At 38.4% G+C, this 20,499-nt stretch overlaps 1 protein-coding gene across 1 annotated transcript; it reads left to right on the top strand.

Moving 5' to 3' along the window:
* Nucleotides 1-1,866: 1,866 nt before the first annotated feature.
* On the top strand, nucleotides 1,867-19,864 carry lck (LCK proto-oncogene, Src family tyrosine kinase). The gene is made up of 13 exons (XM_007574325.2): nucleotides 1,867-2,077; nucleotides 3,406-3,515; nucleotides 4,015-4,075; nucleotides 5,648-5,738; nucleotides 7,371-7,469; nucleotides 7,604-7,707; nucleotides 9,095-9,244; nucleotides 9,326-9,478; nucleotides 11,862-12,041; nucleotides 14,829-14,905; nucleotides 17,852-18,005; nucleotides 18,130-18,261; nucleotides 19,069-19,864. Exons 2-13 carry the CDS (start codon nucleotides 3,411-3,413, stop codon nucleotides 19,263-19,265), a joined length of 1,503 nt encoding a protein of 500 aa, XP_007574387.1. The 5' UTR covers nucleotides 1,867-2,077; nucleotides 3,406-3,410; the 3' UTR covers nucleotides 19,266-19,864.
* The last annotated feature ends 635 nt before the right edge of the window (nucleotides 19,865-20,499 follow it).

Here is a 20,499-nt window from a genome sequence, read left to right as displayed (position 1 = left end):
TGGGTTTCCAGGCTTTATTAATCTGTTATTGTTGCCTAGAAATAAGATAAACAAATCAGAGATGACCTTGCACAGCGTAAAACCTGAAAGTTATTTAAAGTAAAAATCACCACAGACCCCAACCCTATCATCTGGCCTAAAAACAGATTTTGCACACAAGTGTCCTGCTTCTTTCTTTCATGTCTTGTTGCTCATTTCCTGAAGGCTTGTGCTGAACCAGACACACTGTAAGATACAACTTGTAGAACATGAAACAAAATATTCCTTGGCAGATTGTTGTTACCGAGGAAAATGAGCAGACACAGTCTTCATACTGTGGAGTGCTGCAGGACACATGACCTCATGTGTGACTTGAAATCAGAACAACCAGACGGGAAGGTGAATATCAAATGAAAGAAGTTGGAGGGAAGCCTGAGTATCGCACCTTCAATGGCCTTTTTCTTTACCTTTGTGTTTCTTACGCCACTCAGGTTTGCCCTTCAGATATTCTCCCTTGACCTTTCTTCAGCATACCTAAAGCTAACACGTCCTTTAAAGCTGATATCATGGAGTAAATAAAGCATGCTCGGCTCTCAGCTCAAGCTGATATGGCGTGTGCGAGTAGTAAGCATCGGCAGCATGAAAGAAGACTGCACCTGCATCACAAAGCGGGCTGTAGGAGGACTGGAAAACTTTCTGTGCGTCGATAGCATCTAAGTTTGATTGCGTAACAGAATGTGATTTCCAACCACGTTTGGAAGCAGTGACAAATGTGGAGCAGGAACACCCTGAGCTGGCCGAGGCCTCCGATTTGAGGATTTCTGCTATTGTTTACACACATATATTAGGTGTTTTACTCAAAACAGCTACCAGAAAGTCTCTGGAGTGTATCATGATGTGGGAAACTTAAACACCCTCAGTACGTTTTTTTGCAGAATTTCACTCTAACGGAAAAAAGGAGAGAATTCAGGCGGTTTTGGTCGCGAGCGAGACTCAATCTAAGCTGTGGCAGCCTTCAGAGCACATATTTCTGTGCACTATCTGTGATACTTGGACTGACTTCCTGCCAGTGCAAGCTCTACAGCAGCATCCGTTCACCACAAGAGAAGAAATGCGACCCGCAGCCTGAGATGTTCAGAAGTGTAGATGCAGGGGCTCAGAGAGAGAGAGACCTCACAAATCCATGTTATGCAAAGTTTATTTTATTTTTATTTTAAAGGAAAGTGATGCTTTGGTGATATGATACATAAAATCAGTTTTGTCAAATTTGATTTGATTGGACTTTAGATTAAAAAAACAAAAAAAACAAAAGTCAGGGCAAAGCTATTTTTTAATTGACATTAAATGAGAAACCATATTTTTGCAGTCATGTGTTCTTGATACTAAACCAGAAAGAGTTTTAACCCACAACAGAGGAAGTGCAACTGCTGCAAATATGCTTATGTGGTATCACTTTGGGGGCAAATGTGATCTGTTTCATTAAGGTCTTGTGTGATTTTAAATTTCTGTTTGTGTTGATTAATCAGGGATTACTGTGTCAGCTGCATGCTGGTAGGGCACCTTGCGAAGGCCAGTGACACCCACATCATCACATGGTGAGAACCAAGACAAAAATACACAAGCGTAGCATCACCACCATCCTACAAAGCCCTCCTTTTCTAACTGTATTGGAACATTCTCATTTTCTGGATAAAGGCTTTGTCCTGACCCCCTTTTTTTTGTCGTCTTAGAGCCCATAACGTTCCTCTTTGCACACAGCTGCACATTCAGCACCTGTTAAACAGACTGCAGAGCAACCCTCAAAGTTTCAACGACAGGAAACTCTCTGGGTCGCTCTTCCATATGCGCGCGCGCGCGCGCGTGTGTGTGTCTGTGTGTGTGTACGAGACACCGCATCAAGCCTGTTTGCAGGCTTAGTTATAATAAGAGAGGCGGATGATGACATCTTCACACCCAAGCTCTTGGTGTGTAAAAAAGTTGCTCTCTCGACATATAGCTCGGCAGAATAAATTCAGGTCTGAACAAAGGGAATCTTGATGGCGGCATCTGAAATCTGACATTATTGGACATTTGAGGATAGATTCAATTAATTTAACAGGTGAGTAAAAGACTTGTGATGGTTTCAACCTTCAAAGTTTGAGTTTAAACATGCTGTTACCAGCAAAGACTGCATACAATTGACATAAATATGTACTTGCTTTGTTTTTTTGTTTTTTTTGGAAATATATTTAATCTTTAGCCAACTGGAAAATGACTTAGAAATTATTTTCATCCAAGTAGCTGTGTTCTGTCTTTTATTTCTGTCTATTTACTCTATCATAAGGCGAAAGCAGAAGTTTCAGAAAGGCTGATGACATCATCACACACAAGTATTGCTCTAAATTATCAATCTAAAAACCTTTCTACCGTGTAGTCTTTATTTATCTGTCCGTTTTATATGTAGTAAACCACCAGCCGTGTCTTTTCTGTTAAACAGAACAATAAACTTCTCAAGGTATTTTATTTTAGAGATCATTTGAACAAAGGTAGCATAAAACGAACCTCCGGTCTCAGTTTGGTTCTTACTGTTACAAAAGTTGATTTGAAAGTGTCCTCGACATGGAGATCTTGAGTGCTTGTTGTGTTCATATCTGCTATATCCTGTTAACATTCAGCAGTTTGTTTGGAAAAGGCCTTCAGCTGCTTGTAATGATAAGAAAAAAAAAAGGCAGAGGGTAGCCCCCTCAGTGGAAAATACTGACTTGTGTGACTCCCCAAGTGTGGGCCAGAAAGCCTAGGAGAGCTGATAATAAAAGAACGCCTTCAGATGCTGGTGATCCCCCTTGTGATTCATCCTAAGGACCTCTTTGCTGCAAATGGCGGGTTGTTATTTAGACCTTTGCAGATTTCTCACGGCTTTAAGCCTCTGGGACAGACGTCGGTTGCGAATAGCCCGCTGACCCTTTTTCCATGAGCGGCCAAACACGGGAGTAGAGCAACCTTGAGAAAGCTGGTTTAAACGGCGCATTAGTGTGAAAATACGAGACGTAGCACATGCGGGCGACAGATTATGCGAGATTAACATTGCTGCGAGTTTCTAAAAGAAAACCATTAAGAGCCTAGAGGAAAATTGTTTTTGAGGAGATTTGGAGAGCTCCGAACTAGCGTGTGTTTCAAGCGAGTCAAAAGCGCAAAAAGTTTCAGCGTTCAACGCTGTCGTCCTCCATTTTGTTGTCAAAACATTTCCTCTTACCGGCCAGAGTTGTCCTAAAAACTTACGATTTCGGATAGTGGAACCTTCTTAGTTACAATAACAATAATACTAATAATATGTTGTAATTGCCTTGTTTATTTTGTTGAACAATGAAGCATTAGTAATTGTTTAGTGAGCATATAAATCTTTCACTGTGTTATTTGAAGAAGTAACGTGTCCGTTTGAAATTTCAGAAAAGATGGGGTGCGCCTGCAGTTCGGACTCAGACAGCGAATGGATGGAGAACTTGGACGAAATTTGCGAACACTGCAACTGTCCAATTCCTCCCCAGGCCTGCAATCCAGTAAGTGGACGCAGAGGTCACCTTTGCTCTTAAAATGCTCAAATGGCTGAATTTGAATGACCGCACGTGAACTGAAGCCAGAAGGTGTTCACTTTACATGGGCTCCCACCATTCAGTCCCTTTGAGTAAACATGATATAGTACAATGTGTTTCAATCCGCTTCGGTACAACAGAGTTGAATAAACTTACATAACTGCAAGGGAAGCTGTCTTTTGTGCGTGTGATTGAGCAGGAGCACAACTATTCCCTCAGTGTTTTTCTTTCCTCGCTGTGACTGAGATGTCCCATTAGATTAGGAATTAAGGAGAAAACCACCTGCATGTGACACAACACAGAGGCGTTTGGTTTGCAGAGAGAAAAAAAACAAAAAACAAATAAAACGGACGACAATTACCGCCAAGAGCTGGTTACCCAAACCAGAAACGTACGAGTGTCTGCTTAAGTTTTACATTGTTTTCTTTCTTTGTCCAATAATGCCTCTTTTTTTTTGTCCCTTCAGTACACAGATCAGGTGATTCCATATCCATCACAGTATACGCCCCCGATGTCACCTTTACCAGGTATATCTCCTGACTTTGTCTCTTTGCAGCATATTAAAGCTTCTCTTGTGTTATTTGTGTTTGAAAAAGTTTGTATGTTTAATTAAATGTGTCAATTTATTCGTCTGATAGGGGAGAAACACTGCAAAAGTAACGTTCAATAAGTTTGTTGAACATGCTTTTTCGTCCTGTCGAGTACTGTTCTCATTCTGAAAGGACGATAGTACTGATTATTATTCTCATTTCAGAATCTGTTTACTCGGCATTTTCCACTTTCCTCCAACCTTGTTCTGTCCACGCAAGTTTCCTTTCTCCGTTTTCTTTAAAATGAAAGCTACGGATCTAGCCGACTGCTCGATTACCATGTTGACGCTTGGAAATATTCAACTTCCTGGGGATTTAAGTTTGAAATGACATGTAGTTTACAAGTCAAATGTACTTTATTTCAGTCAGTCCAAGTATTGGCAAACAAATATATGCAAATTTTCAAACATTTTATGAATAGAATTTAATTTACCTTATGCCTCCTTTCGACGGCTCGTGTTCCACATGTCCATTGTCAGCCTCCTGTATTTCCCCAATTATTTGCCCCATTTTGGGGACAACTAAATCCAATTCTATACATAATATCTAAGTTATTGTTGCATTTGGACTGGAGCGATCTGGTTAATACAAAAGTCAACGTATCTCCTGTATACTGGAGAACGAAGCAATCTAGAGGCTCCTCCGCAAGTAAAGAGGTTAAAAACTTGAAACTTATAACAAGAAACCGGCACAAGAATCTGAAAACTGGACCTGTAATAAAAGAATAGTCATACTAAATTTTGTCTTCTTCGTACCTGTGAGGATGTAGCCAATAATGTTTTGCATAACTGTGGTGTGTACATAAGAAATTTTGAAAATCCAGCGAGGATGGTCATCACAATAGTCCAGCCTACTTGGGCCTTAGGTGTAAATTATTTTTTAAAATATATTCTTTGATAGAAAATATAAAAATTTTGTCATGTACTAAAAGTTGTGTTTAGCTATATATTTTACTTTTAAAAGATTGATTATCTGAATTATTAAACTCACGTTTTGTGCTTGGGTTTTTGCATTTACCAGAACGTGAAACAATATAAACTTTATTTTGTTACTGAGGTTTTAACTAAAGATGCATATTTTAATTTGTTTAGTTGTAAAAGAAATATTTTCTATTTATGTATTTATATTGATGACATACTGAATAAAAGAGTATAGGAGCCAGGTCATCAGAGAAAATTCCCTCCCCCCCAAAAAAACAAGAACTGCCTTCCTCTTACTAAATATGTTAAAAGCTAGTGAAGAACCGATTAAAAAAAAACAACAACATATTTCTAACTTGTCTAAAATACGTCTTAACTTAGTTCAACAAAAATTCTGTTCCAAAAGGAAGAAGTGATACTTGTAAGACATTTCATGACAGAAATGTTATGCTGCACGGGTCAAGGAGGCTGAGATTCAGCTTTGCCATCACTGCTGTGTTTGTAGAAAACCAATCAGAACCGTTCAAAGACGCGCAGTGCTCTGAACACTGGCCATAGGACTAAAACTATGAATGCTTTTTTCTTGCAGATAACATCGGGGTGGCCATTTACAGCTATGACCCCAAACATGAAGGAGACCTGGGTTTTGATAAAGGAGACAAACTCAAGATCATCAACAAGTGAGCTACTTGTAAATCCATACAGAGAAAACTCGCAAGTGGAAAAATGCATCCGACTCCAAACAACAATGCAGTTAAAGCTGCAATCTCCTCACCTCAGTGTAGATGGATGTGACTAAAATTTGATTTGAAGAATTTTTAACAACTTGTGACACCAAAACTCATATAAATGACATATAAAAGTCTCCTGCTGTTGGTTCTGGTGTCATTGTGGTTCTGAGAACAGATAGTGAACTCAACATGTTTCCGGTGTGTTTCCCGAGCAAGGATGCTGTGAAAACATGAACTCAGCCAAAGTTTCCAGTCACTGTCAAATGTAGAAAATTTAATAGATGCAAAAAAAAAAAAAAAAAAAAAAAAAGTGCTTCGAATACAAAGTTCAAAGAAGACACCCAAACTCTCATGGGCAAAATAGCAGTCAAGAAAAGCAATCAGAAGTCACATCTGTTGCAGACTCTTTGTATATTTACATAAGTAAAAACAAGTTGCTTTCTTTGAACGAGCATAAGACATGTATAAACGCAGATAATTGTCCTTAAGATTTGCATATGTATGCTTTCTGGTTTATGCAAGACTTCCTCTCGCGTGAAGTTCTGAACATCGCAGAGGTGACATTTAAATCTTGAGAATTTGTCTTGTAAATTGCAAAAAAAAAAAAACAACGTAAAAATACTCAATTTTTAGTTTATTAATTATTTTTCTACTTGTTACACAATCCCAGCTTAAGTAGTTCTTGTTTACTGTTGAGTGATTTCAAAATTCATATAGCACAGAAGAATATTTTTGATCACTTGATGTTTGATAACTTAAAGACACAACTTGAGTGCTTTAAGAGTTTTAGAAAATCGATTCCAAATCTATTGCTGAATTTGACAGTGTTATGCATTTGCTACTGCAACGTGCTAACGCTCAGTTGACTTCTGCGGTAAAAAGTTAGATTTCGAGCTGCCACTTAATCTGAATAACTTATGTTGTCAGCAAACAATGCAAGGACACAAATCAGTTTCACTGATTGGTTAAATTGGTTGGATTGGTTAAAGACCGGTTCATTATTTTTCTAACAAACTCCATTTTTGTCATAAACAAGACATGACAGAATATTTCGGCCATTCTTTCTACTGCTGAAAGTAATTTTTTTGATGCAATGAAGTTAAAATCAGCCTGCGGCGCGTAATAGGTGAAAAAAAAAGACAAGAAATGACGGAAACGAAATCTGAAAATGTTACACTTGAGAGTAGATTTAAATATAAAATTATTAAAAATGTTGGATGATAATATAAGTAAATGAATTTGCAGAAAGTGTTTGAAAGGGCTGAGTCTGATATAGGGGGGCATGTTTAATGTGAAATAGCTTGACTAGTATTAGATTTTGTCAAAACATTTTTTACTGCCAGGCTTTAAACAAGCTGTACTCACAGTGGGGAAGATTAAAAGCAAATAGTGAGCTTTTTTTCTGTGCATAAATCATATTTTGCATGCAAAACATGTTGTGGTCCTTTTCGTGCTGCAGTTACAAATGCTGCAAAAGATCCATGAGTCCATAGCAGTTCATTAAGAGTGTTTGTTCTCGCTCAATTCAAAACAACCAAATCTTGTGCGCTGTTAACAGCTGGCGTCTGCTCTGCCTTCCAGGGACGACGCGGAGTGGTACCTGGCCGAGTCGCTCACCACAGGCCAGCGGGGCTACATTCCCCACAACTTTATCGCGATGACCACAGTGGAGACTGAATCGTACGTCACAGAGGAAGCAGCATAATGTCACGACTCTCGGCACCATCTCATCTGGCTTAATCTTAACTCGTGTGATGCATGCCGGGTCTCTGGGGGAGAGGAAGTGGTTAGCTCAAAGTACGTTTGTGTTGCAGGTGGTTCTTCAGGAACATCTCTCGAAACGATGCTATGAGGCTCCTCCTGGCTCCAGGGAACACGCAGGGCTCTTTCCTGATTCGAGAAAGCGAGACTTCCAAAGGTGAAATGCTCTCATTTTAATCTTCTTTTCATAAATTAGCAGAGATCTTAATAAATAGAACAAGAAGCAAATCATGTTGCATGACTCAGACCCTCTCCATCCCTGGGGCTGAATTTTCCATACCCCACTTCCTGTTTGCTTTTTGGGTTTATTCATTTGATTTCAGTTTTGCTTTCTTGTTAAAGACCCAAATTACCCCTGAGATTTTCTTTTACCTCCTCATTTTTTCAAATTTGCTGTCAGTTGACCAGATATTAAATAATGTTAATTCAGCTATTGTTAAAAAAAAAACTAAAACAAAAAACAAAACTATTTTCTTGTTGGTTTTTTTATGAACCTAGTAAAAATATTAAATATGACACAGCTAGACAAACAAAAAATTAGCATCTTAGCGCCAACCGCATGAGCTGCAAACAAATATCATAGGTAAAAACTTAACTTATGCTTCTCTCAGGTCCTATGTCTTTGATGCATCCTTTTTGTCCTTTACATCCCTCATTTTCTCAGAAAATGCTGCACAATCACAATCAAATTAAAATACCACGAGAAAATCTAACTGAGGAAAAATGCTAATAAATTAGAGGTGGTTTAAAAAGAGCTACTAGCAAGGACGCTTATCCATAGATAACTTGCTTCATGGGTGGCTTACAAACTGGTCTTATGTAAATGGACGTAGGTTGGCCACAGTTTTGTAGGGTTACCCACAAACAAACCAACTCGCACTCTGACCCAAGTTAAAAACACCTTTCAGACACGTGACCTGACACCAGGGTAGTGAATTGCAGGACTTTACAACAAGCAATTTTAGGATGACCCCTAACCTCTTTGAAAAAGAGCTTCTAAATCTGCTTTGAGTACATTTGGGTCGGTGACGTCACAAGACGTCGATTATCATCTGGCTTTAGCTGATCGTTTACTGTGGTAAACAAACACTTTGTAGCAGATTTTGGTTCTATATTTTATGTTTTAGCTCGAGTTTGATCCCAATTAGCTCCATTAGGCTCATTAAATGTCTGTCCTCTTGGGATGCATTTCAAGAAGTACCTGGTGATTCATCAGATTTGCTGGAAATATTGTTAGGACTTAATGATCACGTTAATGGAAATCATTGAGCTAAATGTTTTATAACACCTGGGGTTGAAATGAACGCAGCAAATCTTTATTAATAAAATCGTTTTTTTTTCGTAAAATTAATTTCATAGAAAATGTCTAGAAAGTGGTTTTACCTGTCTTTACACACCAGTCAAAAAAAATGATGTTAAAAGTAAGCTAAATGTTTAAACCTGCTGACATCGTTGTCTAAGTGTGTTATTCTACTGCTTCTGCTTGTTCTGGTCAAAGCATGTTTTTGTCACTGTCTCACTATTCATTTTTAATGCTGCTCCAGGGTCATATTCGTTATCGGTCCGAGATTTGGACCACAACACGGGGGAAGGCGTGAAGCACTACAGGATCCGCAACATGGACGATGGAGGCTTCTACATCACAACCAAGATATCTTTCAGCTCCCTGAAGGAGCTCGTCCAGCATTACTCCCGTATGTGTGCCTCCTGAGGGATCCAGTCTACATTCCTGATTACTGAGGAGTTGGAAAGCTGCATTTGTTGCTGTTTTCCAGGTGAATCGGATGGCTTGTGCACAGTCCTGGTGAAGCCCTGTCAGTCCAGGGCGCCGCAGAAACCCTGGTGGCAGGACGAGTGGGAGATCCCCCGAGAGTCCCTGAAGCTGGAGCGCAGGCTCGGAGCTGGACAGTTCGGAGAAGTCTGGATGGGTGAGCTGTTTTCCTTTTGCGTGAGATTTAACTTGTGTGCTCAGGAAAAGAAAAAAAAATGTAGCGCAGATACATCAGATGTGAAAATGCCTGGTCTGGTTGGGAGCTAGACTGCGTGCCTGCCAGGAGCCAGAGTTTTTCTGCAGTGTGTGCAGAAGAGTTTCCTTCAGCTTAGTTCTAATTGTAGGCTTGTTTGAGCTGCCTAGCGAAAGAATGATGTGTGGTATTGACCCTGTTGTGCATCATTTCTCCGAATACTCTTATCTAACCTTTTGATGAGTTTATGGCTCTTTAAGATTTGTCTCCCAACAACACTTTGGATCTGATTATGCAGCGTTAAATTAAACAAGAGGGGCTAAACGTTTTGATCACGAGCACATTGGTTAGGCCACAACCTCATTATCATTCAATTGAAGGGATAATTTCCCTGCTATTTTCCGTCCTCATTTGCCAGCACCATTTAACCTCCAAAACACAGCACTGAACAAAAGCTAAACATTACTAACCATGGAACTTGCCCTCATTTCACTGCCACTTTTTTTTTTTCACATCATTGTACGGCTTGAAATCTGGGCTCTTTGTTTGTCCACTCCATCCAAAGTGAAATGTTTACTGACGCCAGCAAACATGAGAGCAACTATGTACCTCGATTCAGATTATTCACATTTTGTCAGGCAAAAAATGTATTGGGATTTTATGTTGCAGATCAACACGCAGTAATACGTATTTCTGAAGTGTGAGAAAAATTACGATTTTTTTTTTTATTCATAAGGCAGAACTACTATGTGACTTAGAGCAGAGGACATTCGTCGGTTAGAATGACCTAAACTTTTTTGGCAGAACTTGAAAATTGTCCAAAACTCTCATTGTCCAATCAAACTGAGCTTGAGCTACTAAAAATAAATAAATAAATAAAAATACACACTTTGCTAGATGCATTAAGCATTCTGGTAGAGACACACACAGCAAGAAATTTGCAGCTGGACTTGCAGTACATAGTGTTTCTGCAAATTTAGTGAATCAAGATACTGAATAAATGTAAAAATGTATGCCACACTTTTCAGATTTTGTTTAAAAAAATAAATAAAAAAATGTCAAAATCCTTGTACTAAAAGTTCAGTAAGTATTGCGTACTAAGGCACTGTACATGATAACCATCAGTGCATTACCAAAAGAAGAAGAAAGCGAAAGAGGAATGCTTTCATTAGTGGATAAAGATTTGTTCCCTCATCGCGATATGCTTCACGCTTGGCGTGCCGGAAAGTGTTTTATGTGAGAGAAAGAACAAACTGGATGGCCACGGCTTTGGTTGAGTACATGTTAGTGAGTGTTAGTGTTCCAGAGAGCTTGTCGCCATGCGAGTCATGTTAGGCTGTTTTTAGAGCAGCACACATTTGAACCAAGCGATGAGTAAATGCTTTTAGTAGTACATCAATTTCATGTGTGTGAATCACAGTGGATAATAGAAAATTATTATTATTATTATTATTATTATTATTATTATTATTATTATTATTATTACTGGTCAAGTATATTATTATTACTGATCAAGTATAATATTATTACTGTCATCCAAAGCAACTTCTTATTTGTTATTAATAATAAATAAATAAATACATTTTTAAAATCATAATTTTCTTGTAGAATTACACTTTTTCATGTTTAAATACCATGATGTAAAAATGGCTATTGTTTAAAAGAGAAACTTTGCAATTACTACTACTGCTGCTAAACCACAGCTATATTGAGTAATGCAGACGTAATAATGTCATCAGTAACATTTGTTTTGCTTTGTATTTTCTACAGTCAAAAATTTAGACCAAACATTTGCCAAATTAAGTTTTCTTTTTCTATTTCTTACTTTGCATAATATATTACATAATATACAAGAGTGACAACATAGTATTAGCTGGTTAATAAGTCTGGCTGTGTGCTAATGTTGCTGGGTGGTAGTCGGTTGGCTAACAGACATAGTCATCATGGAGTTTTTTAATGACGGAAAATGAGCCTTTTCTTGTGAGAAAGTAGAAAGTTTATGCAGGTTTCATTGAGCCAGCAGCAATAAGTGGGGTAGGGGCGCAGTTGAATTGGACTTGGGAGGGGGGGGAGCTAGTTTGCCATCCTCTCATTACAAGAACTTTAACCTTTAGAAGAGAGAAGATGACTATTTTTTGAGATTTTGAAACCTTCACTATGTAAAAACTTTATACCTTGATGTCGACCCATGTCTTGTTGCCACATTAACCGATCTCATTCAATTTTGTTAGAATTTGTTTTGCAGTAAAATTAAAGGGACAATTCTATATAGGTACCTATATATAAACCTTAGGTTTTAGGTTGGGTTTTTTTATACGTCCATTGACATCCAAATGTCCTTTTCCAGGTATCTACAACAACGACAGGAAAGTGGCAATAAAGAATCTGAAAATGGGCACCATGTCAGTGGAGGCCTTCATGGCAGAAGCCAACATGATGAAGAACCTGCAGCACCCTCGTCTCGTTCGTCTCTTCGCCGTAGTTACCCAGGAGCCTATATATATTGTCACAGAGTACATGGAAAATGGTAAGTCCTCTCAAATATCATCACGACAGGAGATTAACCTTCCTTTGGAGTGTTTTTATATGCAAGATTAATAGAAAATAAGTCCTCGTATAGACATGCAAGCTCCTTTCAAGAAGGTTTAGTCAACTAAAATATGTTTCAGCCTGTCTGAATTAATCATCTTCTTAATCTCCTGCCTCGTTACCATAAAGACAGAGTTAGGAAGAGTGATCTAGGAGCTAGGAATGAAGACAAAGGAGTGGTGTTAGCCTGTTGTCACAGATGTTCAGGATTAAACATGTTGATCTGTTATCGGACTCAGGGTGGGAACACAGGTTTGAACAAAAGACCAGGCAGCACTGGAAGCTTCAGCCCTTTAATGAGTCACAATGTTTTCACATGAATACTTCAGTCCAGGGAGTCTGTTGAATCAACTCAACGTCAGTGGATCTGATTTTTTTAGAATATCTTGTTTGTGCATGAGATCAGACATACTGGAAATATAAAGTGCATTCATCACCAGCGATTGAGCATGAAGCTGGAGTGCAGGAGGTCCAGCTTGTTTATGCTGGCTATTTTTAGTTTCCCCTCATTAGGCTCGCTTGTGTTCACTGCTAAGGTGTTAAAATGTTTCCAAGCAAACATGAACTTTCCCTTCTTCTTTTCCGGTCCTGTCCTGGAAGGTTAATTGTGTTTACATGCGGAGGGGAAGTTTCTGACGTGAGAGGTTTTCATCATGCACGCTGGTGCCATAAACAATCCGGCAGTAGATTTCACGGCAGCCGTGTGATCTGCATCCTGTCTGTGGGTCTTCCTTCTTTTCCTCCTCGTATCAGATATCTCATTTAAGCTAACCGTGAGCTCCAAAGACAGATAAAATAAGGGCATGACAGCAGTCTGCTGGTTTCACATGACCAGAATCTGCATTCAGATGATAGCAATCGCGGATCTTTTTCCCCCTTAACCTCGAAAGTCTTTGTGATTCTTTATGTTGTGAGTGACGGCGCCAAAATGCACTGAGAGATGCTTTCATAAACACAACAACAGCCTCAGAGCTGAAGTGAAAGGAGTGCCTTTGTGTTATCATTTGTAAACCAGCCGCAGTGTTTCCACATAAGGCCGGCTCTTTGTCCAGGAGCCATGTGTGGACAATTGTCTCCTCTGCCGTCGAGGTTCCCATCTTTATACAGTTTGTCCCGCATTTTTTTGCATTATTGAGCACAATAAGGAAGGAAAAATACCAGGCGCGTCATTCCGGCTGCCCTTTGTGGCCTTGATAAAGAGGGTTGCTCTCGCTTTTAAACTTCAAAAGCAGCCTTCCAGACTTAAGCAGAGGAGTAAATGTCTTTTTTCTCCAGGCACAGTCATTCTTCTCAAAAGTATTTCCTTTGGTCTTATTTAGCCGATCTTCAAACGGAGACATTGTTCTGTGTTAGTTATCAGAAAATGCACATCAACTTGACAGATTACACTGCACCTCCTCGAAATGTTGTTTCTGCTGATTTCTCCTGTTATTCCGGTCCTGCTCGATTTATTTATATCCGTGAAGAATAATAAATTCCAAAATGTCATTTGTCATCCAAATGCAGCATATTATTTTTATTGTTTTACATTTTCATCTTTGACATGAAGTTAACATTTTTTACATTTTTATTCCTCTTCTTGAGATATCAGTGTTATGATGTAAAAGCTTTTAGGCATTGGTCATAGTTAATGCCACTCAAACATTAAAGAGATTATATTGAAGCACACTCATGGTTATTCTCCATTAATAAGAGCTACTTTTTCAGAGCAGTAACTATCATTAACACATTGACAAAATAAAATGGAAAAATGTCCTAAAAATGATCAAACTGTTTTGGAAGTTATCAAGTTTTACTTTGAAACTCTGAAGAGGATGTGAGGTTCGGAAGTAATTGGGTGACAGTGATATGTTAGCAGGTCCAAGTCATAGGAAATAAAAATAAAAACAGCAGCATGACTATATACGACATTACATAGTGATGTTTTGAAGACAATGCTCCATAGGTGTCAAATAATTCTATGCAAAAGCACAATTCTTCAAAATAAATTCACTTCCTGTTTGATTCTATCAGGAGTTTGACAATACCAAGTTTCTGCATACATACATTTTTGAATGAGCGCGTTTGACTGGCTGATTCGATCAAGAGAAAACATAACACTAAACCGGATCATTTATTTCCCATTTTTTCCTTTATGAAAAAAGTTGTAGGCTAAGATCACTGACAGGCCCCCAAATACTCTACAATTTCATATGTTTTAAAAATGGCAGAAAAAACACATTTTATACATAAGAAAGAACAGAGTAGCAGGATGTGTGACTATCTCAAAGACACCAGAAGGAGGATGTCACACCTAAGATGCCTGCTACACTCAATTTTAAAGATTGGTTTATAAAACCCACAGATTAGATTCATTACATAAAAACTTTAAATTATTAGAACTTTAGATTTGCAGATATTAAAGCCTGAGATGTTAAGAGGACGGGCCTGTTCAGCAAAACAGAAAATGAATCAAAAGCAAATATTTCCTTTTTTAACCTACATTTTACTGAAAATATTTGAAAAGTGCTAAAATCTGCCTTTATAATAATTTTGGAGGCACAGAGAAATGTTCTGGTGTTTGTCAGAAATGTTTGAATGTACACACCTTGTTCACTCTTAGTTATTTCCAAACACATTATGATTTATTCATTTGAAATGCAATATACAATGTGGTCATAATCCTACTTTGAAATAGTATGTCCAAGCTTCAGTTTAAAAATTTTTGGAATATTTTCTTTTGCAGGAAGCTTGGTAGACTACCTGAAAACACAGGAGGGAAGCAATTTACCCACCAACACACTGATAGACATGTCATCACAGGTGAGATACGTCTGCCTTTATCATTCTTTGCTTTGAAAAATAATTTGACCTTCCAATTAATTTACCTGATTACCTCTTGTTTGTACTTCCAATTCCTCACGCTTAGTGTGATCCTACTGGGCAATAAATCACCAACTGTCTTAATGAGGCTTGAATTCCACGCTAATCTTGTAATGCCACGTGCAGACTTGGGTGGGTATGTGTGCAGAAAGGCGTGCATGTAATCGTTATTACAAGTCTAGACGCCGTGACACAAATAAAACCATTCTTCGCACTAATAAACAGGATTTGGAGTGGACAAACTGGCTGAAACTGCGACTTATTTTGCACTCTCACTTTTAATTTATCAAGGCTGGCAACTAAGCTAAAATATGGAGATCACTCCACAATGACAGAACCTGAAACTATGATGCAGATTAGTTTCTCTGAATCTCTTTAAGCTTACTGATATCTTATGTTTAACTAGATGGTTAAACAGGAAGTGCATTTAAAGTGATAATATTATGATGTAGTAAGCTCTCAACATGTGAACAGGATGTGTGCTTCAAGGTGTGGGAAGGCTCATGAGTTTCAGAGTTTAGTCAAGCTCTTTTCCTTTGTCAACCAGACTTTATTCTAACCCGAACCAATTTAAAACAGAAATCAGAGAAAAGTTAAATTCAAAAAGTATTTTTAATTTTTTTTTTTTTTTTTTGATGCAGGATTAACCTTAAGGAATTTCAAAATGTTACTTGCCCTTGAAAAACCTCAGTTTTATGGGGTATTGTGGGTGTGGGAATGACAAAGTCAACCACAGGAAGACAGCCTGAAGTTTCAAAGTCTTACACGGCAAACGGCTTCATCTGAAGAAGGCAAACTCTTAGACGTGTCAGAACTCGGTGCAAAGATCTACGCTTCATGCAGAGCGGTGTGGTGAAGGTTTTACAGCGAACAATGCTTTCATGCCAAGCCATCATACGCCGACAACATTTTGTGGTAACATGGCTTCTCGGCATCATGCGGTGGTGGATGGTTAAATGTTATTTTGGCAAGAATCTGACATTTTCTTTTAGTAATGTGCAAAAGCATATAGTATAAAGAAGATAATCTTGGAACATGTAAAAAAAAAATAAAACTGACTGAAGTCTTGTTAGTTATCAACAAAGGGCAGCTAAGTGCTAACAGGTCTGAAGTGGACATCACGACACCATAATACCCCTTCAATTTCTTTCATTATGACCTCAAATTTCAAAACATTTTATTGGGATTTTGTGTGATAGACCCCTCCCCACCAAATAACTTCATAAATATGAAGAGAAAATGAAGGCCGACATAATGTTAGATTGTTTTGTATATAAAAATCTGGAAAAATGTGGTGTGACTTTGTTTTCAGTCCCCATGAGTCAATACGTTGTAGCTTCTCCTTTCTGATGGGATATGTGTCTGTCAGATTTGCACGTTTAAAAACTGAAGTTTTTGCCCATTCTTGTTTCCAAAACAGCTGAAAGTCTGTCTGATTAAACTCGTACACTCTGCGAACATCAGTTTTCATGTCTTGCCACAGATACTAAAATTAATTTACGTTTGTCCTCTGTCTGGCTCTATGTTTAAGGCTATCCTGGAAAGTTAATATCTATCCTAGATATATCTAACATTGAAAAATCCATGCTACTTTAAATAAAAACAATAAGAATCCTGTTTTTATTTAAAAGATTGCTACCGTATTTACCCCCATCCATATTCTTGCTCCCCCTTAAGGAAAGCATTCCCTCAGCACAATGCTGCTGCCACCATGTTTCACTGTATGGATGGTATATTCGATGTGGTGTGAAGTGTTAATTTTGTGCTGCACGTAGTTTGCATGTTTACCAAAATCGATTTCAGTCTCGTCTTACCGAAGCACCATCTTCCACGTGTTTGCTGTCCCTGACAAACTGACCGTAGAACATCTATGGTGATCTTTCCATATTGATTTTTCTTGATGGATTCTGTTATGGGCCAGATTTATACCACACTGAAAGTTGTCATGTCAAAAGATTCCCCCACCTGAGCAGCAGATCTCTGCAGGCACCTCCACAGGCCTTGTGGCTTCTTCTCTGATTCAGACTCTCCTCGCATGGCTCCTGTCAGATTAGGTGGATGGACATGTCTCAGTATGTTTGTAGCTGGACAGTTCGGATAAATTTGCTAAATTAGGGAGGGAACTTCTGCAGACCTTTTGTTGCTCTGGATTTTATTTAGAAGTGTCACATTGGATGGATATAAACACACACCCCATTTTTCAGATTACTAACAATTATACAAACTTTTACCATTTTCCTTCACCTTCTAGAATAACCCAGTTTAATTCACTGAAACTTGAGTTCAGTATGAGGTGTACATCTCAGGTTTCTGAGAAGAACACTGCCTGCCCTGACACTTATGTGACACATTGCAGCTTCTGAGATGCACACCTTTCCTCAAACAAATCCTCACAGTTTAAAGCCTCGACTGACAGGCAGAAAATGGTCCAGTTGTTCAGAAACTGTGGGAGGTGAGGTCTTTGGAATTGCAAAAATCTTAATTGAGACACCTCATGCAAGAATATCCTCTGTCATCGAGTGTAGAGTCAGATGTCGCCAGCGTCCTATGTTTAATAATGAGTCATGTAGACTGTGACTGAAACAGAAACTCAGTCACTGAATAGACAGGTCTAAAGTAAGGCTGCAGCTTTTTTCCCCCCATAAGATTGAGTTGCGTAAGCCGCTCAGCTTTGCACCTGGGCGGGGTACGTCAGAGCACAAAAAAAAAAGGTAAAAGGGTGAAAGCAAGTGACCAGGGGAAGTGGTAAACTCCCTGGTTTTGGTGCATCTGTCCTGCTGGAGTGCCAACATACACACAGATCCTTCACAGACATTTATTTCACACTTCAACACACACAAACACGCTCTCTACAGGCATGTGTAAATGATGTGCTGCCCTCTGCAGGTGGCTGACGGCATGGCGTTCATCGAGCGAAAGAATTACATTCATCGAGACCTGCGGGCTGCCAACATTTTAGTTTCCCATGAACTCATCTGTAAAATCGCAGATTTTGGCCTCGCAAGATTGATAGAAGACAATGAATACACAGCCAGAGAAGGTAGGAGGAGGACCCTCAAGACTTGTTGTTTAACGTTATTAAGACTTGCTCGAGATTACTGTTTTTTGTGAATGTGTTTACTTTTTTCACAATCTGCATTTATATTTTTTAAATGCATTAACAGGTGCAAAGTTCCCCATTAAATGGACCGCTCCAGAAGCTATAAACTACGGCACTTTCTCCATAAAATCTGATGTGTGGTCATTTGGGATTCTTCTCACAGAAATAGTGACATACGGGCGTATTCCTTACCCAGGTACTCCTACCTAGTCTACTTGTTTTTTTTGGGGTTTTTTTATATTTATGTGTTTTTTGACATGGTGTGTCTTCAGCGATGACAAAAAGGAACAGTACACAAAAGAGATTAACCCAGAGGATGACAACCGAATCACACAGAAAATAACAACAGTTATTTATCTATTGAGTTTAGGCCTTCATTGCATATTCATTTTTGGCACTAATAATTTACTTGAACCATTGGAGTTGAACAATTATGTAACACACATGTGCTGTGTTTTAGGTGTAACTAAACATTAATCTCCCTAAATACTTTAAATGATGTTGAAGGCTTTAAACCTTTTAATCTTATTAGCGGTTTAGTGTCATTATTGAGTGCAGCTGCTGGTTTTTGTTTTCAGAACAAAGTGATTTGTTTACCGTTGGATTAACTGGATGCTCTTTGAGCTAGGTTTTAAATTGTAGATTTGCAAAGTTTTGTAAAGCCTTTGGAGTCTTTACAAAAAAAACAACAACAACTTTACAAGTTATTTGGACGTGTCACGGTTTTGCTAGAGTCCCAATTTATTCTAGAGTCTGAAGGAAGACCCAGCTGTCGTCCTAAGATGAAAGAACTAATTTCGACCTTAGAAACAATCAAGAATGAGATATCTACAAAAATGTTCTCTGTCGACTGAAATGAGTTAACTAAATGGTATGTAGTAGTGGCAAATGTGCACTACAGAGGACAAATTGACATGTCGTGAGGTGGATATCAACAAATTACTATTCTTTTTTATTATTATTATTATTATTTTAACTGATCATATTTTTATTTCCTGTTCAGGTATGTCCAACCCAGAAGTGATCCAGAACTTGGAGCGTGGATACAGGATGCCGGCGCCAGAAAACTGCCCTGATGAGCTTTATGACATCATGAAGGAATGTTGGAGGGAGAGACCAGAGGACAGACCCACGTTTGACTACCTGAAGCACCTCCTGGAGGACTTCTTCACTGCCACAGAGCGGCAGTACCAAGAGTAGCTGCAATGGACAGAAAAAAGACATACAGAGACACATAAGTGTGTAATCAAACTAACAGCATGACTGCAGACAGCCAATGCTGGATTTTTAACTGTTTGCTAAAGAGTAGGAGCCGGGACGATCGACATAGTGGTGCTTTGTTTCTGCATCAAACTAACCTGGAAAACGTTTGCCATGATCTCTGATGGAAATGTGCGAGCAGGGGAGAGGATCGTGACGATCCTGCTGATGATCGATCGTGACTGAGTAAACGGGGGACTCAGTACTGGGCTGAAAAAAACAGCTGCACTCCTGGTGCTTTTACAGTGACATGTAAATAACTGCTTCAGTTGAATTTTACCTCCACAGTATGATAACAGTTGTGTTTACGGTGACAAACGTCTTGTGAATGCTGTGTATTGTTGCATAAAATAAGCCAGTTGAGCAGATTATTGCTCAACTGAAGCATATTGGCTATAAAAAAAGGTACATTATGGATGTTTTATTATTATTATTATTATAGAGAATGAATGTCTAATGTATAAATTGGAAAAGAAGTATTTCTGTAAGTGTGATGATTAGTGTGCATCAGATACTGTTTTAAAGTTCCTGTAAATACATCTTCATTTGTTTTCTGTTTCTTTTTTCGGCCAAAATTGACATATTTATGTCTGTTACCTTTTATAGTACCAGCAACCCATTGACAGCAAGCTTTGAGTAAACTCAGGCAAGATGCATCTTTAAAAAATAATAAAAATAAAAAAATAAATAAAGTGTACTTGAATATGGTGATAGATTATAAAAAATGTAGAGCTCAATGTACAAAATAACGTTTTCAACCCAAACATACCTACACTGCTCAGTGTAGGTATGTTTTCATTGTATATTGAGATACATTTCTCCTGTTAATTAAGAAAGAATTAGGAGAAGTTAAGAGTAGCACATTTTTCTATCTTCTTGTTGCCAGAATTGAGAGAGCATCTAGAGTTACAGAGTTTTTATTTTCTGTTAAGTCAGAAGTGTTTTCCTATTGATGCTATCTGTTTTGTGAAGCTTCTCAGGCTTTGAAACTTCCCCCTTTTACCTTCTGATGTCATTTTGATCAATATAATAATGAGCTTTGATTAAAGAAGACCCTTAAATACTTTCACTCGATGAACAAGGTACGTCAAAAGAGGAAGAGTAATTGAAATTAGATAAATAGGCAGAGGTAACGTGGTTTTTATGAGACAAAATTGTTAAGCAAAGCACCCAG

Source organism: Poecilia formosa, unplaced genomic scaffold (genome assembly GCF_000485575.1).
Source record: "Poecilia formosa unplaced genomic scaffold, Poecilia_formosa-5.1.2 Scaffold8, whole genome shotgun sequence".
NCBI lineage: Eukaryota > Metazoa > Chordata > Actinopteri > Cyprinodontiformes > Poeciliidae > Poecilia > Poecilia formosa.
The sequence above is the reverse complement of the archived record's forward strand: the minus strand, read 5'-3'. Positions and strand labels throughout refer to the sequence as shown.